Below are 18,172 nucleotides of genomic sequence, written 5' to 3' on the forward strand. Positions count from 1 at the left end.
ATGAATAATAACTGTCTTCAGGATAAAGGGCTATTATTTTTTTGGAGAACAGGATCATTAGTCCCATATTCCATGCCAATTCTGTTCAAAGTGCTTGTCTATGGCAAGATAAGGGGCTTGTACCAGCATGTAAATTAACTCACTGCTTCCTTCGTTGAAGAAGTCTTGCTATTAAACTGAATTAAACAGTATGATTAGTGCCATAGTCTATTCACATTCTGGCACACGCTCCTAATCTTATTGCAAACCAGTAGCAGTCTGTGGACTGGCACTGGTCTGCTGACCACATTTTGAGAAGAATAGCTCTCTGCTACTACTAAAGCTGGACTGGTACTAATGATAACAATAATGATAATGATGATCATTCTACCAATTAGCCTTCACAGAGTGCTTACTGGGTGCCAGATGCTCTAAGTACTTCAAATTAAGCACTTTATGTGGATTATTTCATTTAAACTCTTAAGGACCCCATGAGGGTTTACTTTATTATTTCCATTTTTCAAATGAGGAAATCTAAGCCTTAAGCCTTCAGAGGTTCAGTTAATTTATTCAGCTTCTAGCAGCTCATCTGTGATAGAGCAGGTGCTTGAAGTCATGCAGTCTGATCTCAGCTTAACCGCAGGTAAGTGCACGGTGTATGCGTAGCCCTGCTGCACCACCTGCTTCCTGGCTACGTTAAAGAACGTGGGCTCCCGCTGCAGCACTGTGGGTTGGAGAAACGCGGTACTGTGGGAGCTGTCAGGCAGGGTGGTCTGGAAAAAATACCACACAACCAAAAATGTGCAGTTCTTCTATGGAAACAAAAACATGGTTGTACTCACCCACATGGAGTTACAGTCTAATATTTAATGTGTAAACTTTTATTTCCCAGGCATGTTATATTTTAATGGAAACAATGGACTTAATATTACTGGAATTTTTAATGATTACCCCTTTGTCTGTCCTTGTTTTAACTGGCTCAGAGCTCCCCAAAAGCATGGCCTATTGGTTTCTAGTATACACCTTTCTTTAACAAGTTAAGGTAAAAATTCAGAATGTATTTTAAAAATCTTACGTCTAGACTCCTAAAGTTGACTTCATTTTGATTTTAAGTAAACAAATTAATCATTTATTTAAAAACACTCAAATAAAAAATGATTCACTTTTAACTCAATATTGGTTCACATCAAATATAGCTTGAATAACCAATCTTGCACAATTTTTTTTTAAGAATCCTACATTCTACTGGTAATCTGTATATACAGAAAGGCTTTCTAAGCTCAAGCAATGCTTATGTACCATAATAACATACCACTCTCAACAGATAAGTTTGTAAATCAATGATTTTGTTAGAATTTCAGATGGCTGAGTCACTCAGTGCTTTTCAACATAATTTTAATGATTTTTTTCTTTCTTACTGAATAATATTCTAAAAACTATCATTCTGAGTAGAAGCAGAGTTTATAATAAAGTATGCTAAAATAGTAATTTGGCTTATTCGTGCAGTCTAGTTAGATACCTAAGCAAACTGATGAGAACTAATAAAAGCTGAAATCTAAAGAACAGGCTATTGCTAGTCTCCCCAAGAAAGTCAATGTAATTATTTGACCTCCAACATATACAAAGTGAACTTTTATCCATCTTTTTTTCCTAGAGACAGAATTTGTTTGAGACATCATCATACCTCCTAAATTTACATTTTACTTGAACTGTCGCTCCAAACGGAGACTGCGAAAAACCACAAATGACAGGAAATTTTCTTTCTTGTTAATAAAGTAATGGGTAGCCATTTTGCATTAACTTTAATAAAACAATAATACATTGACAATAATAGATTGTGTGTTCTATGTCAGGCAGAGGAAAATATAATTATTTCAAGGAATGCCAACACATGAAACCCCAAACAGTAGGGATCCCGTTTTATCAACCTTTCCAGATTTTCAGCTTACTTTTCCGGTCACTCTTTAGTCTCCCTGGGTTCTTGCACTGCACCCTGCTCCTAAAAGAACGTACCTGTGTATCCCAGAGTTCTATCCTCGACCCTCTTCTCATTGCACATAATCTCCCTGGAGAGTATCACTCACATTTTAACCTCAATTACTGAATGCTTAATCCAAGTTTCCATCTTCACCTCAGACTTCCTCTTTACTTCCAGACCCACGTGTCTGACCGCTAATAAGATATCCCAACTTAGAGGACAGGCAATTTCATTGTTAACATTCAAAAGTGAACTCATCATCTACCACATTTCTTACACTCCTGAAAAAGAAAGACTTCTTTCCTTCTTTAGTGTTCCAGATTTCAACAACTAACAGAACAATCCCCTCCATGAGCTGGGAGTCACCCCTGGCTTCTCCCGGAACAACATCAAGGCTGCAAACTCCACCTCTCCCAGCAGCCCCCTCCTCTGGAGTCCCACCTACACTGCCTGAGTTATCTTATTATTTCTTCATGGAACTACTGCAAAATTTCCAGTTTTGTGGGGTTTTTTTGCCTCTAATTTTGGCTCTCCATCAATGTGTCATTCACATGTGGCCAGCGATCCCTTTCAAATGCAAAACTGATTGTGTCACCAATTCAGGTCCTTTTTATTACCTTCAAGATAAAAATCTCACTCCATAGGTTCGTTCTGATTTACCTTGTATTTACCGCTCCAGCCTTACTTCCTGCCACTCCTTTCTAACAAGTTCTTTGCTCCAGCCACAATGAACTTCAGCCCAGAGCTGGTCTCCCAAGCTTCCATGCCTCTGCCCAAGCTACTTCTCTGCCTAGGAAGCCCTCCTACCCTCACATACAACCCATCTGGTCATTTCCTGTTCGCTTTACGAATAGCAACTCCAGAATCCAGGAAGTACCTAACACACTATTGATAAAGCAGGAACAACCCTTTACATTGAAGAAGTTCTTTACAATATACAAGGTATTATTATTCATACCTATAATCACATTTATTTTATTTTCATTCTTACAACTTGACTGTTAGACAACCAGTGCAGGTTTTAGTACCCCCAGTCATCAATGAGGAAGTAATAGCTCCTGACTTCCCCAAGGTGGCCGAGCTAGAATTAATGTAATCATCCCTGACCAAAGGTTTGTCCTCTTTTTATTGTTATCCTACTTAAATTATCAGGTGCACAATGAAAACCCACTATGAGCTAAAAGGAATACAGAAGCAGCCTAGGTTATGGACTTAGCTCTGCAATGTTTAATCTAATCAGAGGCACAAGACCCATAAACAAAAAATGAGAAAAAAACTGCACAAGAAAGTAGACTATAGGGCTAAGTGCCAAATTGTATAGTGTCCCCAGGAGGAAAGAGAACCCATTCAGTGGGCATTCGCCTATCCTGGAAAGACTTTCCAGATGGGGGTGGGAGCAGGCAGCACGGTTCTGTAGTCTGATTATACTACGAATGATTAAAAGAGCTGAGAGATGAGCATTCCTTGAGTCCAAAAATTTGAGTGCAGACCATGACAGGTCTGGAGGACAGAAAGGAAACAGCAAAAATGGAAATACAATTGTTTTCTGCCTTTGACTGAACTCCTGATGAGTTTCAGAAAGTACCCTCACTCTGGCAAAACAGCAAACAAAAATCCAAAAACAAAAACAGAAACTTCCTCTGACTTAGGATTGCTGAGCTAGGTAGGAAACAGAATAACACATTCATTTTCTTTCTTTTTCTTTTTAAAATCATCCTACTTGGATTAAATAATGTTAAATTCCTGCTGGAGTTATTTTTATTTTGAATTCTGATGTGGACAAGAGATTTAAATAAGAAAAAGAAAGGCTACCTCTGTGTCTTAATTGCTACCTTGTTATTCACCATGATAGGGCTTTGGTTTGCTACATTTAGCTAAGCATCAGCAAAGTAAATAATAATGTAACTATTCTATCCACTGATGAGCTTGGAAACCTTAAAAAAAAAAAATCAGGACATTGTTTTAACTTGACCATCAACATAACACCCTGAACATGCCCCTGAAAAGACCTAGAAAACACAGTAGTAGGAAAACCCCAAAAGGGACAACCAATACCTTTACCGATCATCTCAACCCTTAGCCCACTAGCAACCTTCTGATCTCAGCATATTTCCTCCAATAATAAAGCATATCCCTTTATCTAGAGCAATTTCTCTAAAGCTCTTCTCACTCATTCAACGGGCATTTAGAAGTACATTGTACTAGGTGCTGGAGAAAGAAAAACTGAATATTGTCCCTGCCTTAGACACTTTTATACCTTTCCCTCCTGCCATTTCCATCCCCCAACTCATCATTTCTTCCACAGGTACGCTACCCCCTAAAACCAAATGTTGATTTTCACAGTTGCCAAAGTCACCTATTACCTAAAATATTTCCATGCAAGACTTCCTCAATGTCAAGTCCAAGAATGATAAACTCATTCTTCCATATTACCATAAAGTATTCAACAACAGCAACCTCCAAGCTTAAAATCTACATGCAACTATTAAATTCTTGGGTCCCTGTTACTTTGGCATGAAGATCTACAATGTTGTTTCTTCTTTCTAAATACAAATGCCTGATTTTTTGTTCTATGGCAAAATTTAACTCTACCTCTTTTTTTGTTAATAAAGGTCAGGTTTTTATCACTATCTTCTCACTTTGATTATGACATACCTATGAATATCACTATGTTTGTTCCCTGGATGAAAAGACCAATTCATGAGTTTGCTAATGATGTGAAAACTAGAATTTGAAAACATTGTACTACTGAAGTCCTGTTGATCTCATATGCTTTCTGTCTAAAAATCCATCCCCTGGAGTTAAGCTTAATCTAAGTTTCAGGAACAGGTAGTTAAGGTACCATGAAGTGTTTACTTTCCATTCTTAATTTATTACTTTAATTTTGGGCTTGTGAATTATGAGTTCTGTATATATCACACTGCTTGTCAATATCCACACATAAACCTCCCTCCGTTGACAATTAATCTAAAAAAGTCCCCATGGAGTCTGAGAGGGAAAAGACTAATTTGGTGGAATATAATAAATCTCCATTTCCATCACATAATATATGCTTCTCAGGTTCAATTAACCTCTGGATGATTCTCTTTCTAAGAGGAAAGTAATTCTCCTTGATGTCCTTGTCATCTGCGGAGTAGAAATCTCTCTAGCGGCAAAGAATGAGTAATCACTTACATGACAAGAGGCCAAAAAGGCCTCTTCTTTTCATTCCCCTCAAGTACTGTCTAGGGCAGCGGGAGGAACTGATGGAGGGGCTACAATCTCCAGACGTGAGTCCTAAATCAGTGCGTTTTCCTCCCACCTGCATTTTCACTGTCATCTTTTTCTTCTCTCTTCTCGTTTCTCTTTCCTCCTTACGGTTGTTTTCCTTAACCTCTGTATAGCACTCTCCTTGTGGTTTGAATTTTTACAACCCACCAGGTAAAATCCCTTGTGATCCTCAAAGCTTCCTTAAAGCACTACCTGCACCCGTGTTTTACAGACCAGTATTATGAAAGACTAGGGTGTGGGATAATGCTACACTTGTGTAACAGCCCTACAAAGTTTTGGTACAAGATGTGTGGGCTGATTCCACAACTCAATCGAAAACCAGGAGAACTGAAACAAACAAACAAGCAAAACCTAATTCATCCAGAACGATCCGACCCGGGCCCACTGCCTGAAATGTGATACTTGGGATGACAGTGCACTGCGGGCAAAGGAACCCTCCCGGGTTCCAGGATTCAAGAGGCCCGCTGGGCCCGCTGCTGACGCGAGGAGAGGCGCCCGTGAGTGTGGCACCAGTGCCCGCATTCCACCCTCCCCAGGCACGGGCCGCCGTCCCCGGCGGCCGAGGCGCCCCCTTGGCGGGCGGGTGCGCACAGGTTCGCTCCTCCCGCTCAGGCGCGGCTCCGGCAGGCAGGGCGCGGAGGCCGCCTCTGCGGGAGCGTTTCGGGGGTCGGGGCGGGGTCGTCCGGGGCCGGCCAGCGGGCAGGGAGCCCCGAGGCGGCGGGGTGTGCCGAGCCCCGGCGGCCGCAACAGGTGCGCCGGGGCCGCCCACCCGCCCCTCCCGCCGCGGGGCCCGGCCCTTACCTGCAGCGGCGGCTCCCGAGTCCTGGGAGGGAGGCCGAGGCCCAGGCCCGGCCGCCCTTCCCCGCGGGGCAGGCCGAGCTCGCCGGACGCACGGACCGACGGACCGACGGACCGACGGACGCCTCGGGATGCCGACCGAGGGCTCGCAGGCCCCCTCCCCGAAGGCCCGGCCACTGGCCGCACCGGGGGCGCGAGGGCCGCCAAGGAGGGCGCGACCGCCCGACCAGGCCTCCGGGGCAGAGTCCTCAGCCGCCCGCCAGGCCGCCACCCTTGCTCGGTGCCCCCGGCGACGCGCGGGACCTCGCGCTCGCCCGCGTTTCCTCGCGGCTTTTGGTCCCTCCCTCTCGCCGTCCCTCCTGCCCCTCCTCCCCCGCCCTCCGGGTTGTCAGGGCAACCGAAGCGACGCCGGCCGGGAGGAGAGGCGTTAGGCGGGGCGGCGGCGGCGTCGGGGCTCGGCCCGTGGGGGCCCGGGAGCAGCTGACCATGGAGCCCCAGAGTAAGGGGGCCCGGGCCGGGGTGGGGGGCGGGGGCCGGGGCGGGCGGGCCTCCCCGGAACGGGTGTGGCGCGCGGCTCCGCAGGCTTTCAACGCTGGAAATACGGTCTCCCCCTCGCGCTTCTCCCTTGGAGAGAGAAGGGGGCTAAACCCTGCCGACTGTGTCCGCCGGGAGCCGGAGGCCCGGGTGAGCTTGGTGTGTGGGCAAAAGGATACAGCGCCCCCAGGGTGTTCCTTCCTGAAATGACCCCAAGCAATTCCGTTTATTATTACTATTACTGTCGTTGTTGTTATTTTTAGTTTGGTAGTTTGAGTCGTTGATTGTAAATAGCCATGCTCCTTCTAAAGTTTCAGCAATTGAACGTGCAGCGAGGCTGGTCTTGTATTTATTAGAGACCCCTTCCTCCTCCCAGAAGTCGGAGATTTGAAGGAGCAAAAAAAAAAAAAGGTTTGTCTAAGAGTATTTAATCATTGCTAGAAGTTCTACAAAGTAGGCTTGGACATGCAAAAAATGTTATCATTTCCTGTTTCCCAGATTGTTTGGCAAAAAGTGGGCAGTCTGAAGTTAACAGATCTAATACAACCTTTAACTTGTATGTTTAAAAATATTGTATTATTGTTGTTGTTGTTATTATTATTATTATTACTATTATTATTATTATTCAAACCACTCTAGGGACATAGTGCTCCGTCCTTCTTTCCCAAGCTAATGTTTTATTGCTGCTTTTGTTCTTAAAATAAGAATAGTGTTTTATATGGAGAGTAGAAAGACCTTGAACGTTTATAGAAGATTCAGTTTACCTCTCGGAACCACGCCGTCTTTTCTAGCACAATTTCAGAAATGGAAGTACTCAGACCAAATCCATTCTCTGGGGGCTGTGCTGACATTATTAGAGGCCATTAGTTTCCAAGAAGGCTTTTAAAGACTTTTTCATTTCCTTCAACTCACTTGCTGTGGAGAAAGCTGAGAAGCTGAGAGTTATAGTTGTTTGCGTTGATTTTATATAGTATCCTGTCACTTGCATTGCAACTCCTTGGATTCGACATTTTATCTAACGTATTGAAAGGAATTTAACTGACAACAAAACTAATACTTTGTCACGTGTCAAACTGATGCCAGGGTGTGTTCTCTCTTTAGAGAAGAAATAAATTGAAGTGAAATAGGTCTTTTAAAAACAGCAACTTTATTTCTTCAGATTTATGTTACCGTCTAAATGTGTAAGCTATGAATTTCAAGTCCTTCAGTGCTCAGGTGCTTTATCCGCCCACACTCATTCATGGTATTCATTTTGTTCCAAACACTGTCCTAGTGGGTGAAGGACTGAACCATGAATAGGATAGTGTTAGCTTTGGTTATCCCTGGACAACTGAGCAGAGACTTGTCCAAGAATTACTGAAACCTCCCTGGGGTCTGAGTTTGGGGGGCTTCCGGTAGGAAGAAACAGTAAGCCTGCAGAATGACCCAGCAAAGGATGAGGGAAAGGGAGTCCAAGCAGAGGGAATCCCTTGGACATTCGCCCTGAGACCTGAGAGAGCAGTGTGGGTTTGAGTCTCAGAGTCCAAATATCAGTAAAGCTGTAACTCAGATGACTGCGGGGTGGAGGGGAAGAGGAAAAAAAGAGGCAAGGCTGGAAAAGTCAGTAGGAACCAGTACATGAAGGCTTTGTAAAACTGTGTGAGAAATTTATTATATCCTTGAATTATACATCTATGTCTCATCTAACTGGATTTTTGAGGTGAAAAATATTTAAGTAATCTATGCCTGAGGAAGAACTATACATTTATTCTTTCCCACATACTCTTAAATGTTGTTGTCAATTTAATTTTAGATAATTCAAAAAATAACGATGTATCTTAGAGAATTCTTTCACAGCCTAAGAAACACCATTTTGAGTAATTATTTATTAAATTATTTTCTGACAGTAATTGTTTAAAATGACAAGATTAAATGATCTTTAAGATCCTTTTTTTATTGAAGTACAGTTGATTTGCAATGGTATGTTAGTTTCAGGTATACAGCAAAGTGATTCAATTACATATAAATATAAATTCAGGTCCCTTTTAAATTCAAGATTCATACCCAATCAGATTTCACCTGAGACTCAGGTTACTATTTTATTCTCTCAGACATTGGAGAATACTATGGCTCAGATATTAATGAATATTACAATTATACTGTAACTAGTATTATATTAACTATGTTATGTTGCTATGCCAATGTTGTCTAACATATGTTAAGCCTGGTCTGTACATGGTGCCTTTTAGTATTGAGGGATTTCAAATAGCATTTTACAAGCGTAGTTGAATGTATCATCAGTAAATTGATTAAAAGGAAGGCTCTTTCTTAATTGCTTTCAAAAATTAAGCGTATATCTAAGGACAACACTGAGAAACTACTAGAAATAACCCCCAAGTCAGTCTTATCCATTCTGTTTCCGCACACACTTAGGTTTCTATTATTTTTAGGAATGACCTTTATTAACTGAGTCATTAAAATCCAATAAACATAAACTCTTCAAATCCCACAGCTGGATTGTACTCTGGCAATAGGCAGAGGATGACAGAGGCTACCATTGTTTTACAGAATAATAACAAGTCAACGATCCAAGAAATGACTCCTCAGGGAAAGGGCAAATTAAATAAGTTCACAACCTTGGGCTGTTCAGAATGGTCCTGACTCTTGGCTTTAATTATCTTCTTCCTAAACTAACTACCCACTGTTGGAAAGATAACCCATGTATGAAATAACATGGACAATGTACACCAGATTCTTTTTATTTTAAGAAAATGCTTAAGTTCAACAGTACTATTTCTTCCCTAATTTTTTAATAAGTGACAATGCCAAGAGGTATCTTTCGGGGTCTTTAACCCTCCCTCTTGTGATCTTCCCTAGCCTACCAAATCACCCTAAACAAACACATAATCTGAATTTTAAAATACGTATATTTATCAATTGCAGCATCATGAGAAGCCCTCAGCCCCCACTTACCACCACATTGCCACCTGCCCCCCAAACTTTCCCAATATAAAAAAATCTGGGTCTAGTTTAGGCTGAGTAACAGTTTCTTGATATATACATTTTCTTTTAAAGATCTTTTAATGGAGATCTAAGTTATTCCAATGACTAAGAGACTGAGGCATATCCTTAAAGGAGTGAAGACTTCTTTCTCCAAACCTGTTTTTCCACATATGTGAATAGGATTTCACCATCTTCCCACTTACACCAGCTGGAAATCTGAGAGTCATCCGTAACGCCTGTCTGTTACTCACCACCCCTCCGACTCACCCCACCCACCAGCGTGCCCGTGTCTTCCACCTTCAAAGTACACCCCAGATGTGCGTCCTTCTCTCCGTCCCTGCTGTCATCACTGGTACTCCAGGCCACCATCTTGCCTAAACCATGATTGGAGGCTCTACTGATTTCTGTATTTCCCCTCCCCCAACTGTGCTCACCTGGGAGCCAGAGTGAGCTTTTCAAAGTACACATCGGATCATATCTCTCCTCTGCCAAAAGCCCTCCAAAGTTCTTACTTAGCTACTGCTTCAAACCACCATGTACATGATCTTGGATTCATCATGCTTCAGACGCATTGGTCCTTTAGTCCTTTAAACATATCAGGCTTCTTTCAGGACTGTGGGTCTTTGCACAAGCTCTTCCCTCTGCCAGGGCTACCTTCTCTTCCTGCTCTGGCAGGTCTGACTCTGTCCTCTGGTCTTAGCTTAAATGTCACTCTTCACTGAGTGCTTCCCTGACTCCCTGAAGAGGGTCCTGCCCCCTCCCTGATGTTATGCTATCTCTGCCATGGTGACAATTTGTAATTCTTTTGTTAATTTTTAAAAGCTGGCTTCTCTACTGCACTGTAGGGTAGCAGAAGAGGTCCCTGCTATTCTCTCCCTAGTGCCTAACGTGGAATCAGCCCTGAACAAGCATTTATTGAACAGACAGCACTGCTGTTAACACCTGGCTGCCTTATTTAATTTTATTTCCTTAAAAGCGTTGCAGGGTGCTTAAAAAGAAAGCCATTTTACTCTACAATAGAAATGGCTGTGCACCAGTGAAATTTGAAGTGCCTGCTGTGGAATATGCTTTGGGTCAAGTCCGTTTAAATCAGGTGCTTATGACTGTCAGGTCAGTTACAAGTATGGCAGTCCTTTTTCTTCACTAGCCTAAAAGAGGTGTTTTAAGTATCACTCTATCCAGTAAAATTAAGGAAATAGGCAAGTAATCTTATTTTGGGGACCAAAGGACTGCCAGAGCGTAGACCCAGCAAAATCTTTGCACTGCAGTGGAGTACTTGTTCATTAATTATCTGAGAGGCTGGTAAGAATTTAAGAGCAATAAATTGCTTAAGCCTAGGAACATTTTTAAAAGTCTGTGTAACAATTTTTTTTATCAAGTAGTCTTAGCCTGTAAAGCATGTTAATTCTCTCGGGTTATAATTCATATACTAGTGAGTGTGGTTTGATGGGTGCAGTTGTGTCTCACTGGGAGCTCTGCGTTATCCCCAGACCAAGTCTATACCTGATAACTTGGGTTTCACCTCCTCCTGCTGTAAAAGGAAGCACTGTTGGGACATGCTTACTCTGGGGACTTGCCCAGACACGCCCAGGAACTGAACTAGGCAGCCAGTTCACAGGAGGGGTTTGTGCCTAAGCCTCATCCAAGAGTGGCCTGAATGACTCATTAAGTACAGAAGGTGGTGCAGACGCGTTAACAAGTAAACAGCTCACACCACTGCTCTGTGCATTCCCATGCTCACAGGACCGGGGTAAGCCAGGAGCAAAACTGGAGATGCTTGTCCGCAGGACCCTCCTGCGGGAATTCTGGGAGCATTTCTCTCCTGAGAGGCAGAAAGAAAGGAGGCATTCCTTGCTCTTAGACCCCAGGTGCTGATTCCTTTAGCTGTGACTCCGCCCCCTTCCAGGTGATCAGGGACCCTTCCCTGGCCTCGTCTTCTTGGGAGATACACTCTCATGCCTCCTTGTTTCTGCCTGGAACCCATCCACATATCTGTCCTTTAAAACAGCTCTCAGACATGACCATTTCTCAAAAACTTTGCCTGTCTGTTTACTCTGCTCAAACCCAAATCAGAGGTAATTTCTCCCTCTTCGGTACTGTGTCTACAGGTATTACTACTTTTATTATTTTAATATGTTGTAATTGATACATACTTATATGTTCAACGCTCCTATTAGAAGTCAACTTGAAATGGATTAAGGGCTTAAATGTAAGACCTGAAACTGAAAATCTCCTGGGGGAAAACATAGGGAAAACGCTCCTTGACATTGATCTTGGCAATGGTTTCTTGGAGACGACACTAAAAGCACAAGCAACGAAAGCAAATATCCACAAGTGGGACTATGTCAAACTAGTAAGCTTCTGTACAGCAAAAGGAACAATCAACAGAATGGAAAGGCAACCTGCAGAATGGGAGAAAATGTTTGCAAACCATCTATTGGTAGGGGTTAATATCCAAAATATATGAGAAACTCAGACAACTCAGAAGCAGAAAAACAAATAAGCCACTTAAAAAATGGACAGGATACCTAAATAGACATTTTTCCAAAGAAGACATACAAATGACCAACAGATACATGAAAAGGTGCTTGACATCACTGATCATCAGGGACATGCAAATCAAAACCACAATGAGATACCACCTCACACCTGTTAGAAAGGCTATTATCAAAAAGATAGAGATAAGTGTTGGCAAGGATGTGGAGAAAAGAGAGCCCTCGTCGGCTGTTGGTGGGTATGTAAATTAGAACAGCTACTATAGAAAAAATGAACAGTGTGGAGTCTTCCTAGAAAATCAGAGAAGAGAACTACCATATGATTCAGCAGTCCCACTTCTGCATGTGTATCCAAAGGAAATTAAATCAGGATCTTACAGCGATACCTGCAGTCCTGTTCATTGCAACATTATTCACAATAGCCAAGATATGGAAACAAAGTGTCTGTCTATGGATGAGTGGTTAAGGAAGACGTGATATAGATACACAATGGAATATTATTCAGCCATGAGAAAGATGGAAATCCTGCCATTTGCAACAACATGGATGGACCTTAAGGGCATTATGCTAAGTGAAAAAAGTTAAAGACAAATACTGTATGATATCACCTATATGTAGAAGCAAAACAAGCTGAACTCATATAAACAGAGTAGAATGGTGGTTACCAAGGGCTAGGGGGTGAAGGAACTGGGCAGATATCAGTCAAAGAACACAAACTTCAAGTGAGAAGCTGAATGAGTTCTGGGCATCGTATCTGGTGACTATGGTTAACAATTCCGTACTGTGTTTTTGAAAGTTGCTGAGAGAATAGATCATAAATGTTCTCAGTGCATGAAGACAAAAGGTAATTATGGGGGGTGATAGAGGTGTTGCTCAGCCTGTGCTGGTAGTCATTTCACAGTTTATAGGTGTATCAAATCTTCAGGCTGTACGTCTTAAACTTACACAAGATGATGTGTCTATTATATCTAATAAAGCTGGGGTGAGGGGAAAGCTGTGAGCTCATCTTTTTCCTTCCTGAAGCTCTCTGGAAGACAGGAAAGAAACCAACTAGCCCTATTGTGCTAATTACTTTTACTAAAGGGTCCTAAGGCAGCAACTATTTGGTTATCCTGAGCCTTGCCTTTTACAGGACTTGATAACAGGTTTCTGCTTTGTAGTTTAACTGACTTTTTCGCCACGATGAGCAGTGCACTACCAGTGTCCCTTTACTGTTGGGAGTCGTCAGTGTCTAAAATCAAATCAGATTGAAGAAACAATTCCAGCTAACCCAGTACTGATTCGGAAAAATCCTGGAAGTTCTGTTTCCCTGGACCCCACTTCCGTATCAATGTTTGTATCAACCAGGGTTTAATCAGAAAAGTGGAACCACCGTGAGGGGCGCAGGATAAGGGGCCTCTAACAGGGATTAGAGCTTGTATGATCGTGGGAGCTGGTGGAGAAGTCAGCGCAAACTGTTGCCTCTGCGACTGATGCTGGGCTGTTGTGGCTCCAAGTCGGCGAGGCTGGCGGTTGGGAAGGAAAGCTGGTTATGAAAGTGGGGAAAGCAGCTTAAACTGGAGCCTAGCAAGAAAAGCTGGCACCTGCCAGGACACAGTGGAGCCCACATCTGTCTGTCACCCCCTCCAAGGTCAGTGATGGGCATGGTCTGCGAGAGAAACTGGTGCCCTGCCCCATGGAGCCGTACGCACGCCCGGCACAGCACTTTGGGGAACTGGAGAGAGCCTGTGTTCATGTGAGTGACTGGCCTGTCTCTGCATTTTGTGATTTCTTAGTCTGGTTTCAGTACCAAGTTTACTTTCATCTCAAAAAATGAGCTCGGCTGTGTTCCTTCTATTTTTGTTTTCTTTCTGTTTTATTCTCTTAAAAATCTTTGAAATGTTGATGCTATTTCTCCCTTAAGTTGAAGATTATACCAGTGAAGCCATCTGTACCTGGGGTTTTCTTTGTGGGAAGGTTTTTAGTTGTGAGTGCTGGTTACTTAATACACATCGGGGTACATACACTTCTGTTTCTTTGCTTTGGCATGTTGTGTCTTTCAAAGACTTAGCCCTTTTAATCTAAATTATCTAGTTTCTTGCCTTGAGTTTGCTTATATAAATTCTTGTCTTTATAGTATCTGTAGGATTTGTAGTGATAACCCTTTTCATTTCTTATATTATTAATTTGTGCTTTATCTTGTTTTAATCATCCTTGTAGAGTTTTATATTAGTTATCTACCAGCACATAACAAATTACTGCAAACTTAATGTCTTCAAACAGCCAACATTTATGATGTGTAGCAGACAGACTTCTAAGATGGTCCCCGTGATCTCTATGTCCCACCCAGTGTCACACCCCGTACAGTCTCCTCCCTTTTAGTGTGGGTGGGATCTATGACTTGCTTCTAACCAATGAAGTATTGTGTGTGTGATGGGTTGTTACCTGTGTGTGTGGCAGGTGGCCTCCAGGACCTGACGTCGGCATCGAGTCCATGGCCAGTGAAAAACCTGGGTACTCAATTGTACAAACACAAGGAAATGAATTCTGTCAACAACCGGAATGAGCTTAGAGGTGAATTATTCCCCAGAATGCCTCCAGATAAGAGTTTAGCTTGGTTGATACCTTAACTGCAGCCTTATGAGGCCCTGAGCAGAGAACCCACTTGAGTTGTGCCCAAATTCCTGACTTACAGAAAATGTGAGATAATAAATGTGTGCTTTCTTAAAATGTTCACATGTGGTAATTTGTTATGCAGTAATAAAAAATTAATATATTGTCTCATGTAGTTTCTGTGGGCCAGGTTTCAGGAATACCTCAGCTAAGGGTTCTATCTTGGGTTGTAGTCAGTATGTTGGCCAGGGATGCAGCCATCTGAAGGCCTGACTGAGGCAGGAGGATCTGACTTCAAGATGGGTCCCTCAACACGGCTGACAAGGTGGTGCTGACTGTTAGCAGGGGACCTCAATAACAAAGCGCCTTAACTTCTCCGTAGAGTTGCTTGAGCGTCTTTACAATATGGGAGCTTATTTCACGCAGAGTGTATGGTCTAAGAGAGAACAAGGTGGAAGCTGCAGTGTCTTTTAGAGTCTAGCCTAGGATATCATACTCTCTCAGGTGCATTATTGTCTCAGTAACACAGGTCGGCCCTGTTCAGTGTAAGAGGAGACTACGCGAGGGTGCAGACAGCAGGGCTGAGAATCGCTGGGGGCCACCTTGGAGACTGGACATAACAGAAATGATCAATTGTAGTATTCTTTTCAAAGAACCAGTTTTGGGCCTTTTTTATTTTTTCCATTATGCATTTATTTTCTATTTCATTGATTTCTGGTTTTATCCTTATTTCCATCATTTAAATTTGCTGTTCATTAAAAAAATTTTTTTGAGATAGGTGCTTACATCATTGCTTTCAGCCTTCTTTTTCAAATAAATGCATCTAAGACTATGAATTTCCCCCAGGCCCAAATTTAGCTGTGTTCTTGAAGGTTTTTTTTTTTTTTTGGTAAAGTTCTATTGAAGTGTGACATTTGTACAAGAAAGTACACAGTATTAAATCTACAGGTTGATGAATAATCACAAAGTAAACACTCTGTTACTAGCAGCTAGATCAAGAAATGGACGACCGCTTGTTATTTCAAAGTCTGACTCTTGTAATATTGCCAGTTACCTTAAAGTTCATGTGTGATCGTTTCAACACTTGAATCACTTGTAGGTTTGTTTGTCTCTTTTGTTTTTGCTGTTAGTTTTCAGTCATTTGGTCATGTATCTTGGCATTCCTGGTAATTTTGGATTGCCTGACATTCTTTGTGAAAAATCATAGAGGTTTTGGTAGATATTATCCACAGAGGATTTTTATTAACCTTTGGCTGGCATTTAGGGTCCAAATAAATCCCCTTGGTTTATTTGAGGGTGGTCTATTTTCAGTTTGCCCTTATTCCTAGGATGTAGCCAGCCATCTCAGGGATATTAGCTGGAACCCTGGGATATTCACAGGTGCCCTTCCTTTTCAGGAAGCCTTATGCTTCTGTGTGTTTGGTTTTTTTTAAATCCCCAGCACCGTGATATTGCCAAAATCTCTGCTTATGTGTGGTCAGCAGATTCCTCAAGGAGGAATTGCTGTGCTCTTTTCCCTGTGTTCCTTTTTCTCTAGGATCTTAAGCCGTGGTTGTTGTGGCAGTCTTCAGTTTCAGTGTTTTTGTCTTCCCAGGTCAGTGTGACTGTCAAAGCTCTGTGATACTGCTATTTGTCCTCCCTGCCCCAGGTGTGAATCAGCAGATGCCCCAAGGACCAGTGTGGGGGGAATGGGGGCCAGCTTCAGTGCTCTTTCCTTCTCTCTGGGACCTTGGGACCAAGTCTTGTCTATGCTTTTGGACCCTGATGCCTTCATACAGCTGTTTTTATATATTACCGAGTTTTTGTTCTTAGTGGAAGTATTAGTGTGATACCTGCTGGAAGCCGAACTTGGTAATTAAAGTTTCAACAGAAGATTCTTAAAGATATTTAACTCAAACGAATTAATCGGGGCTTTCAATAATTTTTTCATAGCCTTTTTTTTTTTTTGCGGTCTGAAAACATATGTAAAAAATTTAATTTATTAATCCAACCACATTTCCTATCTTTTAATCATTCGATATGTAGCTAGCAAGTGAATAAATTTTACACATGAGATCTATGTCCTCCAGTTTGTGATCAAATTGCATAGGTCCTAGTTAATAAAGATAAATTGAGACTTCAGTAGATGATTTTTCTGCGCTAATTCCTTGAAGATTAAAAGAAACTCATAACCATTTTATGTACATTGCATAGAAGGCACTTTTGATGGTTAAAAAATTAAATGTATCAAAAATAAAGTGAAGCCAAAGATGACTAAGGGAATCATTGCTCCAGGGGAAAGCAGTCTCTGCTGTCCTTTAACGTTTTATTTGTTAATTTGGCTTAGAATGTGTTCAGGATATTCCCCGAGCTGGTGAAAGGTGTCACTTCAGCCTCCTTGGATCCACTCAGATGGAGTCTTTTCTCTCTCTGTTGCCTGGCTTCCTCTCCACTCCGTGCGTATTTTGGGATAAGGACACCACTGGTTCCCAACTATCAGCAGTTCCAGTTGCCCAAGGAGAGACTGAATGTTCTTTCTTAATACTAATTCTAAAATCCAAGGGAAGGAGTCTTATTAAGCCAGCTGTGTTGGATGCCCACCCCGCTGTGGAAGGATGCAGGGGAGGGAAGTCCATGACAGCTTATACGTACGGAAAGCAGTAAGGACCTGGGTGAACGTCAGCACACCGTCAGCCAAGGCGGCTGCGCAAAACCACGGCGGTTCTATATTGTGTCCTGTGGGTCTTCTCGTTGCTGTGCTCTGTGGGAGGGAGGCCCGTTCCTCATTGACCATCTCCTCCAAAACTGTTACAATAGGAGCGGGGACTGAGTTTTCACTGAGTTACTTCGAAGATCCATTCAGAGATGTACGGACTACTCTCTCTTTTTTTTTTTTTAATTTGATGACTCGGCCGCTTTATCTTGCTTAAGGTGACCAAGATGAGTATTGCTAAGAACCAAAGCATTATTACAGCCAGGTCTTGCTGATCAATAATAAATTACCTCTTACTCTTTTGTTCAGAGCAATCTAAATCTAAAGTCACTCAATATCTGAAACAAGTTTATTAACAAGTCTCCTTTCTTCCCGCTTCTCATGACGTGCTCTTTAGGAAACTCTATGTACTTGTCCTCCAACGTAAGATGGTCATAAATTGAACTTGAAGAAATCTTTTATACAGATTAATAGGAAGAATTTAGTCAGGCACGATGAAATCTAAAGACATGAAGTAGCCACAGTATTCTTCTTTTTGGTCCATAAGGTGAAAATAACTTGCAGTTCAGTTCACCGTGTAATTCTAAGAATGCAGCTGATCTAAGAATCAGAACCTGCAGCATGGGACATGTGCATTTACACCGCGGTGGCCTGTGAGCAGTCACAGGTGTCCTGAAAGCCACCTTTGTCTCTCTCACCAGTAAAGACCAGTGTGACAAGGTTCAGGACAAAACTTCCTGGTTTAGGTCAGTAACTCTCACCGAACGCAACTTTGTGTGCCCAAAGCACCCAGAGGCCAAACAAACCTAAACTTCGGTCTTGAATAGTTGTTTCTCCTGAGAACTAGAACAT

The 18,172-nt window shown here is 42.3% G+C and overlaps 2 protein-coding genes across 4 annotated transcripts in view; one reads left to right on the forward strand and one right to left on the reverse strand.

The window, feature by feature from the left end:
* The window catches only part of DHX32 (DEAH-box helicase 32 (putative)), a 50,162-nt gene extending 43,787 nt beyond the window's left edge, over positions 1 to 6,375 (reverse strand). Inside the window, exon 1 of the mRNA XM_064488523.1 lies at positions 6,029 to 6,375. The gene's annotated coding sequence lies outside the window, so the exon portion shown is untranslated. The remainder of the gene's footprint in view (positions 1 to 6,028) is intronic.
* A 43-nt stretch (positions 6,376 to 6,418) lies between these two features.
* FANK1 (fibronectin type III and ankyrin repeat domains 1) overlaps positions 6,419 to 18,172 on the forward strand; it is a 91,414-nt gene continuing 79,660 nt past the window's right edge. For 2 of the 3 annotated variants that reach the window (XR_010382012.1, XM_064488529.1), the window contains exon 1: positions 6,431 to 6,524. Coding sequence is in view for 2 of the 3 variants with exons in the window: in XM_064488529.1 (XP_064344599.1) it covers positions 6,512 to 6,524 (13 nt within the window). In the remaining variant the exon portion in view is untranslated. Of the gene's footprint in view, positions 6,525 to 18,172 lie in introns of all 3 variants that reach the window. The other variant, XM_064488528.1, reaches the window with a different exon arrangement.

This window comes from Camelus dromedarius, chromosome 8 (genome assembly GCF_036321535.1).
Source record: "Camelus dromedarius isolate mCamDro1 chromosome 8, mCamDro1.pat, whole genome shotgun sequence".
NCBI lineage: Eukaryota > Metazoa > Chordata > Mammalia > Artiodactyla > Camelidae > Camelus > Camelus dromedarius.